Source organism: Tyto alba, unplaced genomic scaffold, assembly GCF_018691265.1.
Source record: "Tyto alba isolate M040663 unplaced genomic scaffold, T.alba_DEE_v4.0 Super-Scaffold_19, whole genome shotgun sequence".
NCBI lineage: Eukaryota > Metazoa > Chordata > Aves > Strigiformes > Tytonidae > Tyto > Tyto alba.
The window spans coordinates 11,596,148-11,614,896 of NW_024881281.1; the positions used below are offsets into that span (position 1 = coordinate 11,596,148).

At 40.1% G+C, this 18,749-nt stretch overlaps 1 protein-coding gene across 7 annotated transcripts in view; it reads left to right on the top strand.

Moving 5' to 3' along the window:
* CUX1 (cut like homeobox 1) overlaps positions 1-18,749 on the top strand; it is a 284,376-nt gene that overhangs the window by 142,124 nt on the left and 123,503 nt on the right. For all 7 annotated transcript variants that reach the window (XM_033004042.2, XM_042791633.1, XM_042791634.1 and 4 more), the window contains exons 5-8: positions 1,167-1,304; positions 4,792-4,915; positions 6,876-6,952; positions 7,752-7,818. In XM_033004042.2, the coding sequence (XP_032859933.2) occupies positions 1,167-1,304; positions 4,792-4,915; positions 6,876-6,952; positions 7,752-7,818 (406 nt within the window). The remainder of the gene's footprint in view (positions 1-1,166; positions 1,305-4,791; positions 4,916-6,875; positions 6,953-7,751; positions 7,819-18,749) is intronic.

Sequence of the window (18,749 nt, forward strand, 5' to 3'; positions counted from 1 at the left end):
GATGACAAGCAACCTAGATTTTGTATTATGAACAGAGTAATGCCATAAGCTGTTGAAGAACCAAAGTAACAAAATGCAGCAGGCTGCTACTTATAATGTCTCTGAGCTCAACATAACCCAGTACTATTCTTTTATAAACTATGAAACAACGCTGGCATATTGAAAAAACACACAGGCTCATGCTTAATGTGTTAACAGAGGTACAATAGACTTATTATGTGTTTCCAGAGACTGAGGGTGGTCTGAAAAATTAATGACTGTGGTGGTTGAAAATTAAGTGAACTCCCTAATATATACTGTTGTTGATCCACTGAGTTTGGTGTTTAGCATTCCTCAACAGGAGACTAAATCTTTGCAGCCATTTCACAAGAGATGCTGGCGCCCATAACAGAAATGTATTCAATAATCTTTTATAAGTCCATCAGACTCCAGCATTTTCCTATTCTGACTGGGAAGAAGTCCCAGGATAAATCACACGTGCACACGTCAGGTGTGTGCTAAGATCTGTCTTTAGCAGAAGGGGACAAACATCAGAGAATTAATACTGAGAGGACATTCAAAATAGTTTCCAATTTCTATTCAATTAGTAGTGTAAGAAAAAGAGGGAACAAGAGTCACAAAACCCAAGGTTCATGGAATTAATTGTGTCCACACAATACTTCTGATTATTATTGGTCTGTCAGTTAGAAAAGGTATAGCTCAGATCTTCATGAACAAATAACCTTTTTGAGCTCAGCTGTGCAGGAGGCCACATTTTGGTTCAGAAATTCACCCCTGCAGAAGCAGAGGTATGTGAGGGACAATAGCTGTCAGTGAGCTGTGCAGTCTGATTGCTTTTTGCCCAAAATTTCTCACTTTCCAAACAAAAATTTGAAACTTAAGACTCTCACATGCCTTTGTATCATGACTGCCCTGTGGATTCACGCCAGGATGAAGAAGGCATGCCTCAATTAAAGGGTAACATAAATACAGTCAACTACCTCTACTTTTTGAAGCTTGCAGGATATGAGGTGAGGAACGCAGAGGACAAATAACTCAAAACAGGGCCTTAGTGAAACTTAAAATGGATGTTAATAGAGGAAAAAAAGGACACTTGTGCTTTAGACTGCTTGAGTCACAGAAGTGTTCCTGTTATCTTACATTTTATTTTACTGTTTCTTTTTCAGATCCAGTTCCAGCCTTGGATTTAGGACAGCAGCTTCAGCTGAAGGTTCAACGTATGCACGATATTGAAACAGAGAACCAGAAACTTAGGGAAACTCTAGAGGAATATAATAAAGAATTCGCTGAGGTGAAAAATCAGGGTAGGTTGCAAATGTATTCTTTTATCAGCTTTTAATGCGTACTGAAATTTGAAGACAGGGATTAAATTCAGTTTCGTTTCTTACAGGTAGGGTTGACAGTAGCATTGAAATTCAGTAAAGAAAGTATAATAGTCTATTATAGCCACTTCTATATTTATGTGTATTGATAAGGCTTTGAGTAGACTCTTTGGATTTCTTTAAAAGTTTTGTCTTCTGTAGCACCAAGTCAGAGAAGGGGGCTGTTATTCTGCATGTTCAGTTGTAGCCTTCAGCACTACCTGAAAATTACATCTCTGGCTAAAGTTAGATGTAGACTTTTTATGAGAGATTGTGCTACTACTGGCATCAAGCTGAATGCGGGTGTGGATGCTTGTAGTACATACATTTTACACAGACAGACACAAAAAACGAGTATTTTATACACACATACAAATTTGTACAAAATGGAACTTCTTCTGTACTCCGTTTTTCCTTACCTAAATCTGAAATGTTTTACTGGAGTACATTCAGCATACATATTTTTATCTTTACTCTAGAGACTATTCATAGAGCAGTGTAAATACAAGCTAATACTGTTTAATTATTTAAGTAATTTTTAATTAGACCAGAGCACATGAAAATACATGAAAATCTCAGTGATATTTAAAGCGTGTTGCCTTTAAGACTGCTCAAGTTTTCTTGTGATTCAGAAGAAAGCTTCCTGCACCATGAAACAAAATTTGCTCCATTATACACCTACTTGCTTATACATGGGACTTTTAATTTACATGCTTTATACTTGGTTCTGGGTGGTGGAAAGGTAAATTTTCAAGTCATCTGGGAAAATGGAGGTTGGTTTTGTTTTTGTTTTGTTTTTTTGGTTTTGTTTTTTTTTTTGTTTTTTTTTTTTTAGGATGGAACTGTTGCATGCAAGTGGGTAACATTTGAAAGCTACATTGCTAGCTAAGTTGGTTCTGTTACATCTCATTTTCAGCAGAAAGGGCATATATGCAGTTAGATACTTTGTTTTAACATAGGTGTGACCTATGGAGAGGACAGGTATCCGCATGCAAGGATTCAGGCTGGACTGCAGAAAATATCATGTGGGAGCCATAATGCTGCAAGCCCAACAGTATTTTTGCTGGAAATGTACAATAATTGCAGTTCACTGAGCAGAATTTTCCTGAGGCTGTGCATCCTGTACATCCAGGCATGACATAGGGGTTCATCCCAGAAAGTGACTGACTTCGGGAGTTTTTTGCTGCAGCCACACATAAACTGGCATTTTTAACTTTCCCCAGTGTGCACTACCTTCCCTTCTGTTTTGCCACTGTAGTCTTTGTGTTGTTTCTCACTCCAGTGCAATAATTTTACACTCTGTTTCAAACAGGGATTAATAAGATATCCAGGGAAAAGCCTGTTGTTAGCTAAGGGTGCTTTGATCAGTTAATCTCTTTGTTTGGAGAGCTGTGTGTTAGCTATACGGTGCCTGTAAGAACTTCTTCCAAAACTGGTATAAATGGCAGTGGCTACCAAGTTTTAGCTGACCTGAACAATAAAGAAGGCACTTAGTTCTTCAAGCAGTGTAGAGGATTAAACTATGCTTGTCCAACACATTTATTGTTAGGTGTTTAAAGGTAAAAACAGATTTTGTTACGAAAGTCATAATTTTTCCCATATTTGTGCACTTCTTGCATTCATTTTTGTAGTTTTGTTTCCTTTTAAAATGCAACATTCCAACTCATTCCAACTTTGTCAAGATGCATCTATATGCATTTCCATAAGATTATTTCACTCTTTGCTTCTCCATATACCTGAATACTTTTGCAGATTCATGTCTGAAAATACCTGGAGCAAAGGTATCTCCAATACAAAGAGTACATCCTTTGTACATATGAATGACCATCCTTCTATCTGTGTGAAGGAGCATCCTCTCCTTATTCAGGAAAATATCTGAATTTGTATTACTTCCCAGATCTCAGAGAAGAATTTCCCTTTGCTTTTTTTTTTTTTTTTTTAATAAGAAAAGAAAAGCAGAAAAAGTGACATGTCCTTTTCACGGCCTGTTACTCAGTAATGAGCCTCATCTGATTTTTGCACGGCTAGCAGAATCCCTCTCCTTCATTCAAAAGTAGCTGGTTTGCTGGCAATCATTTTTACTACTCTTCCCCCCACCTTTTTGTGGTCACAGTGGCCCAAGCTGCCTTCGGTGTAATTCCCAGACAGCAGACCTTGTCACCAGCTATCTGCTGTCTGGCTTCACATTTCTGTAGTAAAGTCTGAAAGTCTAGACTTTGAAAGGATTATGCATGGTTTTGTGTGATATTATTGAGATTTTTTTTTTTTCTGAAGTCCATTGGCTTTACTCTTCATAGTAGAGTTTGTCTTTCTCTAATGTTTCTTCAGAATGAGAAATTTTTTATGTCCAAAGGTATTTTTTCCTCAAGCATGGTTAATGGCATCTGTTAATAAACTGATATCTTTAAACCACTGCATTGCTGTGTAAGGACACTGAAATGTATTGCTAGCTGCGAGTCTTCTGGCAGTCTAACGCTTTTTCCAAATTCCATTATTGTTACAAAGCATACTCTGGTGAACGTCCTGCTTTTCCTCTTAGGAGCCCTATAAGGATTCAGTCCTTTCCTGTGGGAGGGATCAAAGGGCTTTCACGCAGGAACAGATCAGGGCACGTAACAAGATGCTGTCCATCGCAGTCTGTGCCGTAACTCTGCAGGTTTATGCATCTTCTCTCATCCATTACCAGGCGCAGTAAATGCAAAATAGCTTCTTTATCTGAGAGAAGGGTTTCTGCAAATTCCCTGGAAGGCTACAAGTGCACTCAGAAAGTTATAACAGTTAATGCTTGTGCGTAAAACCCGGTGTGGATGACAAGGCAGTTAGAGCAACTAGAATATGAAGGGCTCCAGAGTGTCTGTTGAATCTGATCTACTGTTAATACAGCAGTTAAATCTTAACTGCCGTATTTTTCATCAGTTGTGAAGCAGAACGTAGCTGTATCACGGATATGTGTTCAATTAGTGTTAGATTGCATCTGTGCATGAGCCATAGTAAAACTGCCTCTTTTTACATGAGCACAGTTATGTGAATTAACTGTCCTATGTGTAAATGCGTACTTAAACCTACAGTGGGACTTTATTAATCTCCACTCAGCAGCAAGCTAATTTGAGACTAGTCAATAAGGTGATATTATATTTTACAATTGATTTTTTTTTTTCTTCTTTTTTTTTTTTTAAAGTCATGTTAGAGAAACCTTCTTCACTCTGCTTTCCAGCAAACTCCATTGATCCTTCTCAACCTAAACACTTAAAGTTCAATTTAACATTTAGGGAGTAAAAGGTCTCCAAAGGGACTCATATCCATTGATTTTGTGTCAGGGTTGAAGAGCTAAAGTTTAAAACACACTGAGCCTACAGGGTAAAGAAAGCCTTGTGTTGTGGAACCACGTGGAGCTGTGTAAACTCACTCTTTCCCTATTGTTTTTCTATAGAGGTTACAATAAAAGCACTTAAAGAGAAAATCCGAGAATATGAACAGACCCTGAAGAACCAAGCGGAGAATATAGCCCTTGAAAAAGAACAAAAGTTACAAAATGATTTCGCAGAGAAAGAGAGGTGAGTGTGCATTTGTGCATCTGTAGGTATTGTAGAGGAGGAGAGATGTAATTTTCTGTTTAATGTTCCCAGCCAGGACTCTCTCTTCAGTGTACTGAGACAGCTCATATATTGAGCGATTTTGGCGATTTATGTGTTTGACACGGAATCATTTGATACTCAACTTTGCACAGAAAAACAATCGTGAAAGTGTGGAAGTAAAACAAGGACAGATTGTTTCTTTGCAGTAGTGTTGTATGGAGGGTGTCATGTTCAGAAGGGTGCAAACCTGCTTTTATTCTTCACTAGCTGTATTGTCCTTTGTGACGCTAATCTTTCTCCATTAGCCGGCACTGTAATTCAGTCCCCTGTGTCCGCTTTGTGTGTCACAGTACCATTGTACAATCTGTACAACCCTGAGCTCTTTAGGATGGAGCACTGTACCCAGGAGCCTGGCTAAAAGATGCGTCCCTCCTGCTCCCATGGTAATGTCTAAGAGAGGGCACGTGTTCCTGAATTGTCCTGAAAAGGTTTGCATATATTCCCACATGTCAAAATTAAGAGATATTTTTATTATTGATTTTGGAAGTATCTTGGATGCATTTCTAATCCTTTGCAAATGAGCAGGGAATGTCTGAATCTTGTAGGTTTCTGGTCAAACAAATCAGACAGGACCAGACCAAGGGACTTAAGAGGGAGTTCTTTCCAGTGGCGTTCCCTACCTTGAGAATTTATTTCTCCTATGGAACAATAACACTGAAGCTGTAATATGTTCAACTTTGTGTGAAAGCCCTTCAGTTTACGTGAGCTTTTTAGCTGATGGGTTGGTTATTCAAAGTCAGATCTGAGTGGGAAGAATCTACTGATAAATGCAAAGCTTTTTTTTAAATTCATCAGTATATGTGGTTACTTTTTGATAAGTAGCATGTAAGCAGAGTCTTTAACAAGTGCAATTTAGATAATACTTAAATTAATGTGCCAGGTTGTGGAATGCAAGTAAAAGTGTGTATGAGAGAGGTTTTGAATTCTCAAAGTATATGATTCAGGATGAAGGGAACTGATGCATGTTTCTTGCTATAAATAGTTATTAACCTGGTCAGTAGTGTTAGAGAGTAAGTTTACGCACACTATGGAGTACAAGTAGGATGCTGGTAGTTTCATAAGCCATTTCACAATTCTGAAATCTGCAGAATATCTTAAAAGCGATGTCGTAAAAAGCAGCAACTCCTAGGAGATGTTGGAGCAATTCCCTTTCAAAGATGAGTTTTATAACTCCTGTAGTCTAGCCTTTAGCAAAGAGTGTAGTGGCTGTATGGCCAGATGATGTTAAAACGTGTATGACACACAAACAAGAAAATATTGCCTGTAGACATAGAAATGTGAGCATATTAAAGGGGTTTGCTCATGTTATATAGAAAATATCAATGTGAGATTTGTTTTGAAATATGTGTGTATTTTTTAAAGAGTAGCTAATAATATTACTGCATTTGGCATCCATTACAGCTATGATGAAACAGCTGCCGCATCTATTCACTATATCAGTTATGGCAACAAATTTCTTCATTATGACAGTAAAATGGAAATGTATCATTCTTCTTGTACTAACTTTGTACAACAGAGGGTGCTTGGTGACAATTTTCTTAATGTGTGTGACATTTCCAAAACAAATTATGCTCAAGAAAACCTTCCACTAAAGTTGTCATTTATATAGCAGTCAACTCTTGTATAATGTTCACAGCTTATGTTATGAGGTGGCTACACTGTTAAAATTTTAATAAGTGGGACTGCAAAGTATGAACAGTATTGCAATGTGACATGATTTATGGGTCCCATTGAAGCACCTTGTAGTCTGTGTGGTGTTGTCAGTTGTCTGATTACAGCTGAGACATTTAATCACTCTATCTTCCAAATTTGCAAAATACAAATAAGTTGTTTAACATGATTACGAGCCCTGTTCTCACCTCTTCTCTTCCCTTTATAGAAAATTGCAGGAGACACAGATGTCAACAGCCTCGAAGCTGGAAGAAGCTGAACACAAAGTTCAAGCTTTGCAAACAGGTTTGGCATCGCTATTCTGACCTATACCAATGATCAGGCTGGAGGTGAGAGGATAGAGATCACTAAATGTATCAGGACTGTGTGTGAACCAGCTCTTGCAAATGCAGAGAGATCCAACAGAGCTGGAACATGCTTTGTGAATTGGAGCTTCTTTTGGGCATCACCCTTGTGTTGCAGCCAGTCTGTTGGTAAACACAGTGGACGAGGCCAAGCCTGAGGCACATACAGCAGTAGAGCATCACTGTAATTAAAACAGGCCGTGGAACTTTTCATCCATGTTGTGTCTTGCTCTGGTTTCACACATTTCTGAACTATGGTAAATACATGTAGTGATCTGGGTTCAGTATGAACCCAGTTTCCACCAGTGTGTCTTGCCTGATGCTATGACTTGCTTGCCATTAATTTTCATCTCTGCATACTTACACATTCCAGGTCTGGACACATTTGGTTTTGTTTACTATGAGAACAGAAGAAATTTTATTCCCTAAATTACTGTGATAAATATTTCAAATGAATAAGCAGTTTAGTCAGCTTAATAAGAAATTAATATTGTCTAGCTTTGTTAAGCAGAAACTGGGGATTTTTGCAATGTAAAGGAAGTACCATAAGAAATTGTGAAGAATCAAAAGCTGTGTTTTTTCTAAGTCATAGTGGTTTGCCTAGATAGAAGGATAAAGCAAAGAATTTTTCATCAGGAGGTGTACAGCTTTATTTATGGCAGAATAAAAGACAAAGGAGAAGTCTTTTTGCTTTTCACTGCTGTTACAGTACTGTAATGCTTCATGTTTATGCCTTTTAGCCTTGGAAAAAACCAGAACAGAACTATTTGATCTGAAAACAAAATACGATGAAGAAACTACTGCAAAGTAAGATTTCACTGTTTTCTTTCTATGTCTTCCTTCGGGGTATCACTGCTTTTTTGTTTTGCATCTGTTTGTTGGAGATGGACGAGATGGAAGAGGTTCGGGAGTCCAAATTTGTTGGAAAACATGGTCAGAATTTGGCCTCCTATAGAGAGATTATTAGTTTTTGTATTTTCTTCCACCCAACAAGACACTTCCTGGCACACATGCTGCTGCATTCCTGGTTTCATTCTCAGGTGCTGCATCTACTATGTAGCTCTCATATTTTATTTAGAAATAGGGCATTTTCAGAAATAAGATATTTACTGCGATTTTCCAATCTTGGTGAAAATAAAATTTAGTTCTGTTTAGTTCAGATTTCTGTTTCGCCATTAGGCACCGTGGTTCTTTCTGATTTTGGGGTAGCAGTCATCACTCTGTCAAATTCTCCCAAACTACAGAGTAGCATTTTTAGCAGATTTTTCTTTTTTTCAAGTAGAGCATGAAGTTAGTCTCAAAAATATATATCCTTGTCTTCTTAATAGCTACTGTTTTCAATTATGCCCTGGTTTTATTAACAATCAGAGCAGGAAACAACAAAAGAGAGACAGACTTCTGCTGGTTTTCTTTGAACCATTCGTATTTAAGGAAAGTTAGTAATGAGAAGGAATTCTCATGATCAGCAGTATTAAGCCCTAGGAGTAATTTCTGTGTCTGGAAATGGGATGGGAAAGCAGCAGCCGCTTCGCATGGGTGTCCCTGGCCTTCTGGGAGGGCAGGGGCTGGAAGCCGCACATCACATCCCCGCGCCCGCTGCCCGCGTCCCGCGGAGCCCCAGCGTCCCCTCCGCTTCCCCGCAGGACAGGGATCAGGGAGGAAAACCCTTGCTCCTGCCCTCAGCACCATTGTGGTACAGGAGGAGGGGTAAGGGAAGGCTGTTGGCAGTCTCCGTGTTGGGGCAAGAGGAACTGCAGCCTAGGCCTGATGGGAGGAGTGGCATGGCCTTGTGTTTGTCTGTAGAGAGGTGCTTTCTGGTACGGCTCATGGCAGTCTAGATAATACAGGTTATTCAAAACATCCAGTTGGCAACCAGTTTTAATTTCTTAGCGTGTGGTTCTACGAGCATCGAGGATACGATTCCCCACAGGGGGAACTTGAAGCTTACAAAATTCAGTCCATAGTAGTTCAGAATCAGCGCTTGGAGTTGAAACGCCTTTTACATCATTCAAAATAATTTCTTAGGTACATTTTGGTTTTGCTCTGTAAGTCCAGTTTCGTTTGAGTTCCATATAAAGTGATCAAAAGTATTTTTGTTCCCTCATTGATTTCATCCTTCTCTAAGAGATGCATACTAATGATGTTTCTGATGGAGCCTTAAATTACTGCAGATTGCCTTTATTTTTTTTTTTCTGCATGTAACTGATGCTGGCAGCTCTGTTGCTGTGATTTTGTCTTGCAGTCGCTTCTGCAGGATCAGTTAGAGATCAGAGATCAGTGGTTGTAGGCACTGAACCTAATAACCCCTCACCCTTTTTAATGTTTTTATTTGCAGATTATTTGCTTCATTTTTTAATACTGTTTCCCTAAGTGCTGTAATTTATCTTATACTGAGGAAAAGATGTACTCTAAAGTGTTGGCTTGTGTTTCTAACGTTTTATTATTTCAGAGAGATTAACATGGAATTATTGTCATATGATCTTGAATATGATTCTTACCTAATACATACAGAATTACATAAAATTTAGTAGTCTCTGCAGTAACGAATTTATTGTGTTCTGTAGCAGAATGATTATGAAGGCTGAGTCTAGAATATAGTGATTATGGAGCTGAATCCTGAAGCACACATTAAGCATGTACTTTATCTCTCAAACTAATGTACTGTGAAAACAAACTTGTAGGACCTAATAACAACAGAAATATTTTATCATTGTTTTGGATATTTATGACAGGAATAGTTCTTGCATAACAGCAGTCATCTGTGGAGTTTGTAGCCCACATTTTGCAATATGGAAATCTAGAAGAACATGAAAAGGGAACTGAATGTAGACAGTGAAATTGAGTCATCTATTTTAATTTTAAAAGCTGGGGGAAATGTTGAAAAAACACCAATAAAAATGGTGAAAGACAGTTTGATTCTTTTCTAAAAAGAAGCCCTCTTTTGATCTAAGTCTGAAAAGCTACTTGTATTGCCAATTTTAATGCTATGTTTTAAAAACATGTGATTTTTATCTTAGGCCAGAATTGTTAGTTTTACAGACGCTTATTTGATGCAGATGAATTGGAGTGCCTTCAGGAAAAAAAAGATAATTGTCAATTTTTTAAAGCTAACAGTGCTTTTAAGGTTTTCAGTTTTGGAATAAAGCTGTCTTTCAACTGTTTGTAACTTTGAAAATCTTTCAAACAAAGCAAAAGAAGCCGAAGAAGTACACTGTAAGAAGTCTTCTGTATCAGCAGTAAGGAGTCTGGGTTTTGTTCTAGCGACTGGCTGTTGTGATCTTAAAGTTGAAAATCATTATGTCAACTTGTTTGTTTATCTTTTCAGAATGTCCCCGTTCAAAGTACTGTGTGCAAAGTGAGGTACGGAGGCACCGTCCAAACTTGATGCTAGCAGAGCATCCTCAAATGACATCAGTTGCTGAAATTAACATCTTCAGTCAAATTAGCTCCTGTCATCCCAGTCTATAAAAATCCCCGTCCCTTTGGCGGCGAGCGGGTGACGTGCGCACGGCGGGAGCAGAGGTGCTGCCCCTGCATCCCGCACATGCCCCGCGTGCTGGGCGCTGAAGGTGTTAATGGCAAAAAGAAGTTTATTATGTGCAGTCATTGCAGTCTGTCAGCTGGAATATCAGAAGCTGAATTTGACAAGATGGCAGCAGCAAAGTTTTCCATGTGTAGGCTTGAAGTAAAATGTAATTAGCCTTTATGTGCAGAACAAGGATCCATTGATGAATACAGCTGGTCTTTGTTTTCTTCTGTCATTGAGTGTGGGAGGTAAAAGTGTTCTTCTTCATGTTTATTAATACAAGATTCCTTAGACAAATGGCAAGCACAGTTTAATATTTGTTGGAACACAGAGGGGCTTGCCAAAACAGTTGTTGTGTAAGAGGATTTCAAGGTTTTCAGATTATAATCATCTCTGGGTTAAATAAATGAATGATTACTCTGCCTTTTTCAATTAAAGAGGCACATCCTCTCTCGAGGACTGATACTGATTTTGTTTGCTGTCCCACACTTTTCTATCAGCAAACCTGGATTTAACCAACACTAATGAGTTTGATCTGGAGATTCTATCGGAGCTGGGACTGAAAAGCAAACTCAGAGTTGAGTTTCAGGAAAATTAAAGAATATTTTCATTTTTTTTCCCTAGTGCAACAGACTTTTTTTTTCTTTCTCCTCTGTAGAAAAAGAATCTTGTATGCATTTCCTTAGTTTTCCAGGGACAAACTGTCCTCCTTGCTAACATTGCTCTTTCACTTCTGGTTCGCTGCAGAATCTGAGCAAGTGTTTGGGATTCCCAGCTGAGCGGTTAATGCTCCCAGCCAGAATGGTTGAATTCCAGTTTTAGATCAATTCCAGAGCCACCTCTTTGCTCCGACCCCTCCTCTCCTCCAACCTAAATGAATTCTAATTGGAAAAGGATCTTTGGTTGTAGCACATACAGTAGGCTTGTTACATTACTGTTAACATGTGGGTTGAGGCTCCCTGCCTTTGATGAAAGAAAATATCGAATTTCACTGAAATGCTACATTTTCACCAGTATGTTAAGTAGTCTTGTGAGGATTTTAGGTACTGCTCCCCCCTTCTGCAATAAAAAGCCTTCACAAACAACACAAAGCAAAAAATGTTTAGGTTAACGTTGTCAGTCAAAGCAGCTCTGCTACCAGTTTTGTTACCTCTGTGATTTTCTGAAAAATGCAGACGTTTTGTTCTTCTAAAAGTAGTGTATGCATAGAACATGCAATGGAGAAGGAGATTTTCGTATTTACTAAAGTAATCATCTTAAAACAACTACTTTTGATAACTTGTAGAAAAATATTTTGCCTTCCAGAATATGAAGCAATGAAGCAGAGAATTTTTGTCCTTTCATAGATTAGACTGATTTTTCCCTTTTTTTTTTTTTTTTTTTTCCTGACAACAGAGCTAAAGATGACACAGGAGGGCATGTTGGTGTAGCGTCATTCAGACTGTACACTGGTGCAATATTGCAAATTACCCCATTGTATAGATCCAGCTGACTTCTTTTAATCCTGGACTGCATTTTAATGAAAACTAAATCTGGAAATGAACAGAGCGCAGTTGATGAGAGTGTGGTCTGTGACCTGGCGGTCCCTGCTTGACGACAGGGTTTTTCATTCTTTTAGGGCCTGAATCACCATACTTGACTCATAGTATTTCAGTATCAGTATTTAATACTCCTTTTCTTGCAGTGCTCCTAGACCTCCATCAGCGAGGCTGGGGATACTGGGGTGGGCACTGTGCACGTATCCCTCCCAAAGGCCGTCTCTGCCCTAAAGAGCTTACAGCATAATATCATGACAACCTAAAAGGAGTTAATGAAACAAATAGGTAGAAGCTCAGGAGTGGGAGGACAAAGTAATGCCTATTTTCATCCCTATATCCTGCTTGAAAATAAATCCTCAAGTAATCTGCACAAAGTCAGAGGTGGGTGACAGATGGGGAGCGCTGGGGCCGAGGCGGGCGGTGGTGTCAGACGGGCAGGAGAGGCAGCGGGAGGAAAACAGCTCCTCATGTTACCTGCACCCGGGAGCAAGGCGCTCCAGCCTCCAGCGGCGGGTTAAGGAGGAGGTTTCACGGATTATACACCAAAAATAGAGTAACAGAAGGGAACGCTTGTGGGTTTTGGCTGTTTGGGGTGAAGGGTGCTCCACTTCCTACTCGTTATCGAACAGACCTGTTCTTCAAGCATCAGCGTAGAATAAAGTTCTAAAGATGTGGCTTTCTGCGTAGAAGGATTGTAGGATTTTGGGGCTCAAAGACAGAGGATGAGTAGTATTACAGAATTCATGAAGAATTATTTCTGCCTAACGTTATGTGATGGAATTGGAGTTCAAGTATTCATGTGAAATCTTCTGTTATATTGGGGCAAATCTCCATTAACTTGGACTTCGGGGAAATAACTCCCAATATATAGTAAGAATTGAATTTGGCCTATTAATTATTTACTTTATTTTTTTTTTAACAAATCTCTCTTGTTTAAGTGCTGGCTGGTACCAATATATCACTTCTCAAATGTTTGTAGTCTTCCAGTTTGATGGTGCTCAGGGTCAAACTGAATAAAAAATAAAGTCATGCTCCCTCCAGCATCACATAATTACTGTGATAGATGGTCTCAAATGCTGCTTCCCCCCATTGAGCATGAAATACTGTAGTTAGGGTGGTTGTGTTGTACATGACATGAAATAGCTTCTATTTGCTGTGCCTTTAAGGTCTTAAAGTTTCCTATTTCCTGTTCTTTTGATGAGTCATTAACTTCTAATGCTCGTCTCTGGAATTATTGCTGTATTTAAAGTGATTTCCCTAAAAACAGGAGATGGAGAATTTCATAGGCCATGTCTCTTCCAGTTTTCTCTCTTCTTAAATTTCTTAGTCATACTGTCGTCAGTTAAAACCCGTGAATAGTGGTAATGGGGGGATGAGAAACCAGGGAAGATGCTACAGAGAGCTAATTTTTAAGGAAAAAAAGGGAAGAAAAATGGAATGTCTTAGATCTTACTGAAAGCTCTGCCTACATTTTACAATTTGAGATACTTGTTAAAAGTTTTAACTGTGCCTCATGCAAAACTCAACAGGCTGGAAGTCACTACGTGACATTAATATTTTGCCTAAACCCTAGAAATGAAGATGAATTAAAATACTTCGGTGATCTGCTTCTTATTTTGATCTAAAGCTTGTGTGTGAAATAGGGCTTGAAAATTCATGTGCAAACCAGCCTTTTTTTGTCAAATTTCTGGATCAGCCTACTGTCAGACCAGAAGAGTTGCAAGATAGTGTGCTGTGGGGTGAGAATTACAGTGTTACCATAAGACACTTGCCTTTATGAAATAGTGAGTTCTTGCTTTCAGATGTTAATATTAATCTTTACTTTTGTGTAGGGAAACTGAGGCACAAGGAGTAAGTATAATGATCAAAGCTAACAAGTCTGGTCTTGGCTGGAGTCTAGAAATACGCAGATGTGAGAATCATAAAACACAGACTGGCAAAAAAAGGTTTATTTATTTATTTAAATGTCTAAGGCTGCGTTTCTGAGAACTCCGTGTAAATAGAGCATTTAGAGTTTGTAGGAGTTAGTGCTGTAGCTGGGCTCTGTTGCTCTTTTGTTAGATTTACAATGCTTGCAATTAGTTAATGTAACTTCTTGATAGCACAGAAGTGCCCCTGGTCCTTTCAGGGGGGGTTTTTGTTTGTTTTTTAACCTTGAACGAGACTGTTCAGTTCCTTTTTCTAGCGTAGCCTAAAAGCTGGTATTATTTAACAGCCCAAAGTAGGAAAAAAATAGCCTTAGGGTATTGCAGCATATTCTAGTCATCACCCTGTTATCGATAACCTTGGGTTGACATGAGATCCTTAGGTGGAAATCTTTAAATAAATGCAAAGTACTGCATCAAAGGGCCTTCCGCCACGGTGCCAGCCATGCTGTTGGCCATCCCGACCGTGGCTGCGGCCGCGGCTCCTTTCCTGGGCCTGAAACTGCGCGGAGGAGGCTGCGGTGTCCTCGGTGCCTGGGTCTGTATGAAATCACCAGGGGCAGAAGCGGCCCTGCCCTGCCTGTCCTCGCTTGCTCTCGCTGGAGCTGAACCTCTTCGGGCTGTTCCCAGCTGCCTTAGTCCGCGGGGCAGAGCGACCACGAGCGTGTTGCTGCAGACCCAGCGGGGCAGCGGGAACCGGCATTCCCTGCCAGTCCGACAAAAGGACAATCCAGTTTTTTGAGCCATCTTGGCACGGTAGCTCATTTTATCTGTAATAAGCTGAACTCTGTAAGGGGCCTGGAAGGGCTTTGCGAGGAAGAAGAGGGATGAGTTAGAGGGAAGGAGCACCCTTCTCTCAAAGGCACATCTGCCCCCGAGAATGGACAAGGTCCTCGGGTCCTCTGTGTCCAACCAGCTGAGCTTGGTTTTCACACAGCCCTTTCAGGTATGTCTACGAATTATAATAGTCTCCTTTTTTTGAATGCAAAGTAGCAAATCAACAGTTATTTTGGTACAGCACCACTTCCTTGTGAGGTCTTGTCTGTGAAAGCAAGGAGGGCACGTGGTTCTGCTCCTTCAGCACAGCTACTGCTGGGCTGAGATCATGGGGAAGGCAATCAGGATAAATCCTTGAATCATCAGAAACAAATGGTTCATCTGTTTTCAATCGGGACCTGCCCTGTATAGTATGCAGGGTTACCTATTTCCAATCACAAAGCAAAGCTCTCCATCAGGGTCTAAGTCAGGCTGGCAGTTACTGCAGTAGTCTCCACCTAGCCACACGTTTAATGTCTTTACTGGCATTTACTTGAAACTCTCCTTGTGCTCTATAGATGGATTCCAGCTGCTTTTCCCACTCCCACGCAACGACAGTGCAGGCGAAAAAATGAGTCACGTAGTGTGTATTGTGCTCCCTCATTTAATGGAAAGAGATGGCTGTCCTGAACGAGAATGGAAGTTCAGGAAACTGTAAGATCCCAAGCACAAAAACTCTGTATCCTGAAAAACAGTCTCTTTCAAGCCTTTATCTTCTTTCCCTCTGGAAAGCCATGCGTTCACTGTGAGAGCTGGCAGACCTGCTCTCCCGTGTACCACGTTGCTTCATACCAACAGCTTTCACATTCATCCGGTCCTTTCATTTGATTTTTTTATTTGCCTCTTCCAAGAACAGGAAGGTGTGTGCCATCACTGTCAGCGGCTATATCTGACACAACCTTTATGAAAGTATCCCTGTGCTTTTTACTCATTAAACAGGTTTTTCAGCGTCTCATTGAATGTGTACGTAAATGTGTCTGATCCTGTCCCTGCCTTAAAATGTTGCTATGACACCACAGCTATAAGCCACCTTACTACAGAAACAGGGACATTATCCTCTCCACGGCTGCTTTAACAATAAAAAGTGTTTCTGTTTTGTATTATCTGTTAGTACTGTTGACATTGGGAACTTTGGGGTGTTCACCTTGCTCAGGGTAAGGGCTACAGAATGAAGTCCTATGCCTGCATCACTCTACAGATCATCCCTGCTGCCTTTGCAAGGGCTTTAAAACTGGCAATTATTTCTCCTGCCCACCCCCATGTAAATCTTTGATTTCCTTTTTAACCCTAATCCTCGATGCCAAGGGCAGAAGCAGAGCTGGGAGGGAAGCGCCTGTGTTGGCATTATGTGCAGGAGTCACCCTCAGCACTTGCACCTCTGCATTTGCCCACTGCTATTTTTGCAGAAGAAAAGGGGATTTTAGTCTGCAGACTCTTAGTAGCTTTGGCAACGATGCAGCCATGAAATGGTGGCCCTGAAACGGTGGCATTTCCACTGCTCAGAGACTTCTCTTAGAAGCAGTTGCAGCTTGGAGCAGGTCAGCGTGCGCCTTGGCCGTGCTGTGTGCAGGTGTCAGAGGAGCGTGTCCTGTCTGGCTCAGCCCCTTCTCATCATCCTGGAGACATGATTTAATGGAACCTAGGAAATACTGTTTCATTTACATATCCTCTGATCCCAATTAAAAAACAGTAACACCACGTGGGGTTACACTTTTGTGTCACAGAAAGTATCTGGTACAATGAAATTGAATCTCATTATCTTGATGAATTTTTTAAAAAATGTTCCAAAGAGTAAGTTTTTAAAGATAATGTCTTTCAATAAGAAACTGAGAATCCCAAATGTAAGGAGCTAGGAACCAGGATTGAGCACTAATTCAGGAATTTGGGAGAGAAAGATATTGGCCAGCTCGTGGAGCCGAAGGGATAAGGCAGGATGGTGCAGATACTAAAACCATGAAAAACAATAGACAGCATGCAGGCCTGTTAACAACTTCATTAGCATTCATGTAAAGCATTAAATAAACAAATGCATTTACAATCCTGTAAGCCTGATACTATTAACCCTTAACATTTATCTAGTGTGTTTCTGCAGGAGCAGATCATAGCAGAGGCTATGATTTTGAGCCTATGATGGCCTTGCCTCCCCTTTTTTAACATGTGGAGAAACTGAGTCACAGGGAGACTGGTCAGGGACACGGAGGGCAATCAGTATTACAGCAAGGATCAAAACTAAGCAGTCAAATAACTGGATAGAAGGAAGGACTACTTCTGCCCTCATTTTGCCTAGATACAGCTTCTTGATGTGCAGAATAAACCCTAGCTCATTGAATCTTGTTTGCAAGTTTTAAATGCCTGTTCGTAACAAATTTTGAACAAAAATTAAATTTGACTGAAGCCCTGCCTTAGGGTTACTAATCTTTCGTAGCAGTTTTTCAGGGGCTTGCGATAGATGATCTTTGGTCACTTGTGATCACCAACTACACAACCTGCCTTCATTCCTTCTCTCAAACTAATACTTTCAACTGAACAGTGTAATTTTTTCCTCCCCCAATATAGATTTTTTATTTGTGAGGGGGTTTAGGCTAGTCTGGACTTGATTTGTTTTGTGATGGCTACCAGGCATAAATCTCCTCAGTTCCCTGAGGACTGCACCTGCTAGATGACCCTGCCCTCCTACACCTCCTTCTGTGAGCTCCTGGGGTTGAACCACTTGTAACCTGGATTGCTGAGTTGAAGTCAGTCTCATTTCCAACTATACTAACAAGCATATATATTCACGAATATGTGTGTGTGTGTATATATATGTATATGAAAAAAAATAATAGAGGGAGTGCCACAACAATGACTTATATTTTCTTCCTTTGATTCAAAATTCAGTGCTGGGAAAAGTGAATCTTTCTATTACAGTTGGTGCTAAGCAGAGTTGCAGGGCAGGGTTGTGAAACAGGTAACTTTCTTTGCATGGTTTCCTCAAGAAATTGTATTTACCGATGTTTCATTTCCTGTATTTCCCCATTTATGGTACGTGGATTATTAACCTGCCTGAATACAGTGGTTATATCAGGCAGATAACCTGAGGGGCACATAAGGCTTTCATAAAAATGTAACACCCATTTCCATCATTGTGAACCGTGTCATCTACCAGTTGGCTTGCCATAAATTGCTGTGAAATGCACGCAGCCTTAACCAGTAGTGAGGAGCACATAACTTAACCATGGAGTAACTAACCATCTTAATAAATCTAAATTCACTCTTTGCTGGAGACACTTCAGGGAAAGTGGGAACAATTTCTACAGCCTGTAATCCCACGTGGTCACGGTAATGTAAAGGGTAAGTAGAGTTGTTCTGCGGAGAGATTCCTATACCCTGCTCTGTTTCACCCTCTATGTTTGGGAATCTCTTTCTTGTGTAAAACAAATAAAAAGCACTGCCAAGCAGCCGATTCTGCAGCCAGAGTACCCAGCATCCTTGTTCAGGGCCGTCATTAAAAGATTTCATGAAACAGCCTTAAAAATGAAAAGTTTCCTTTCTGAGAGAGAGAGAGATAATTGAACTCATTGATTTGTTTCACGGTTTGTTTGCCCTTTCATTCCCTTCCTGAGGTGCTGTTTGTTGAGGAATGTCTCCAATTGCCAGAAAGACAGTGGGGTGTCTAATATTTCCCCGCCAGCTCTCCTTTCAGCCAGAGCAGAGTACTGTGGCAAGCCTACGATATGAATTTTTAATGCAGAACTTTATAACATAGCCCTTGCAGCACGGCTGCACTACTCTCTTGAGCTTTCAGATTTAATGCTCTGATGAACAGAGCACAGACTTGGGGCATTCGACAGCAGTCAGAATTAACCCCTACATTGCCAAGCGTGTAGCAGTTTATTTCCCTGTAGATTAATACAGACATGGGAGGAAAGATTCCAGATACTCCTGCATTGGGAA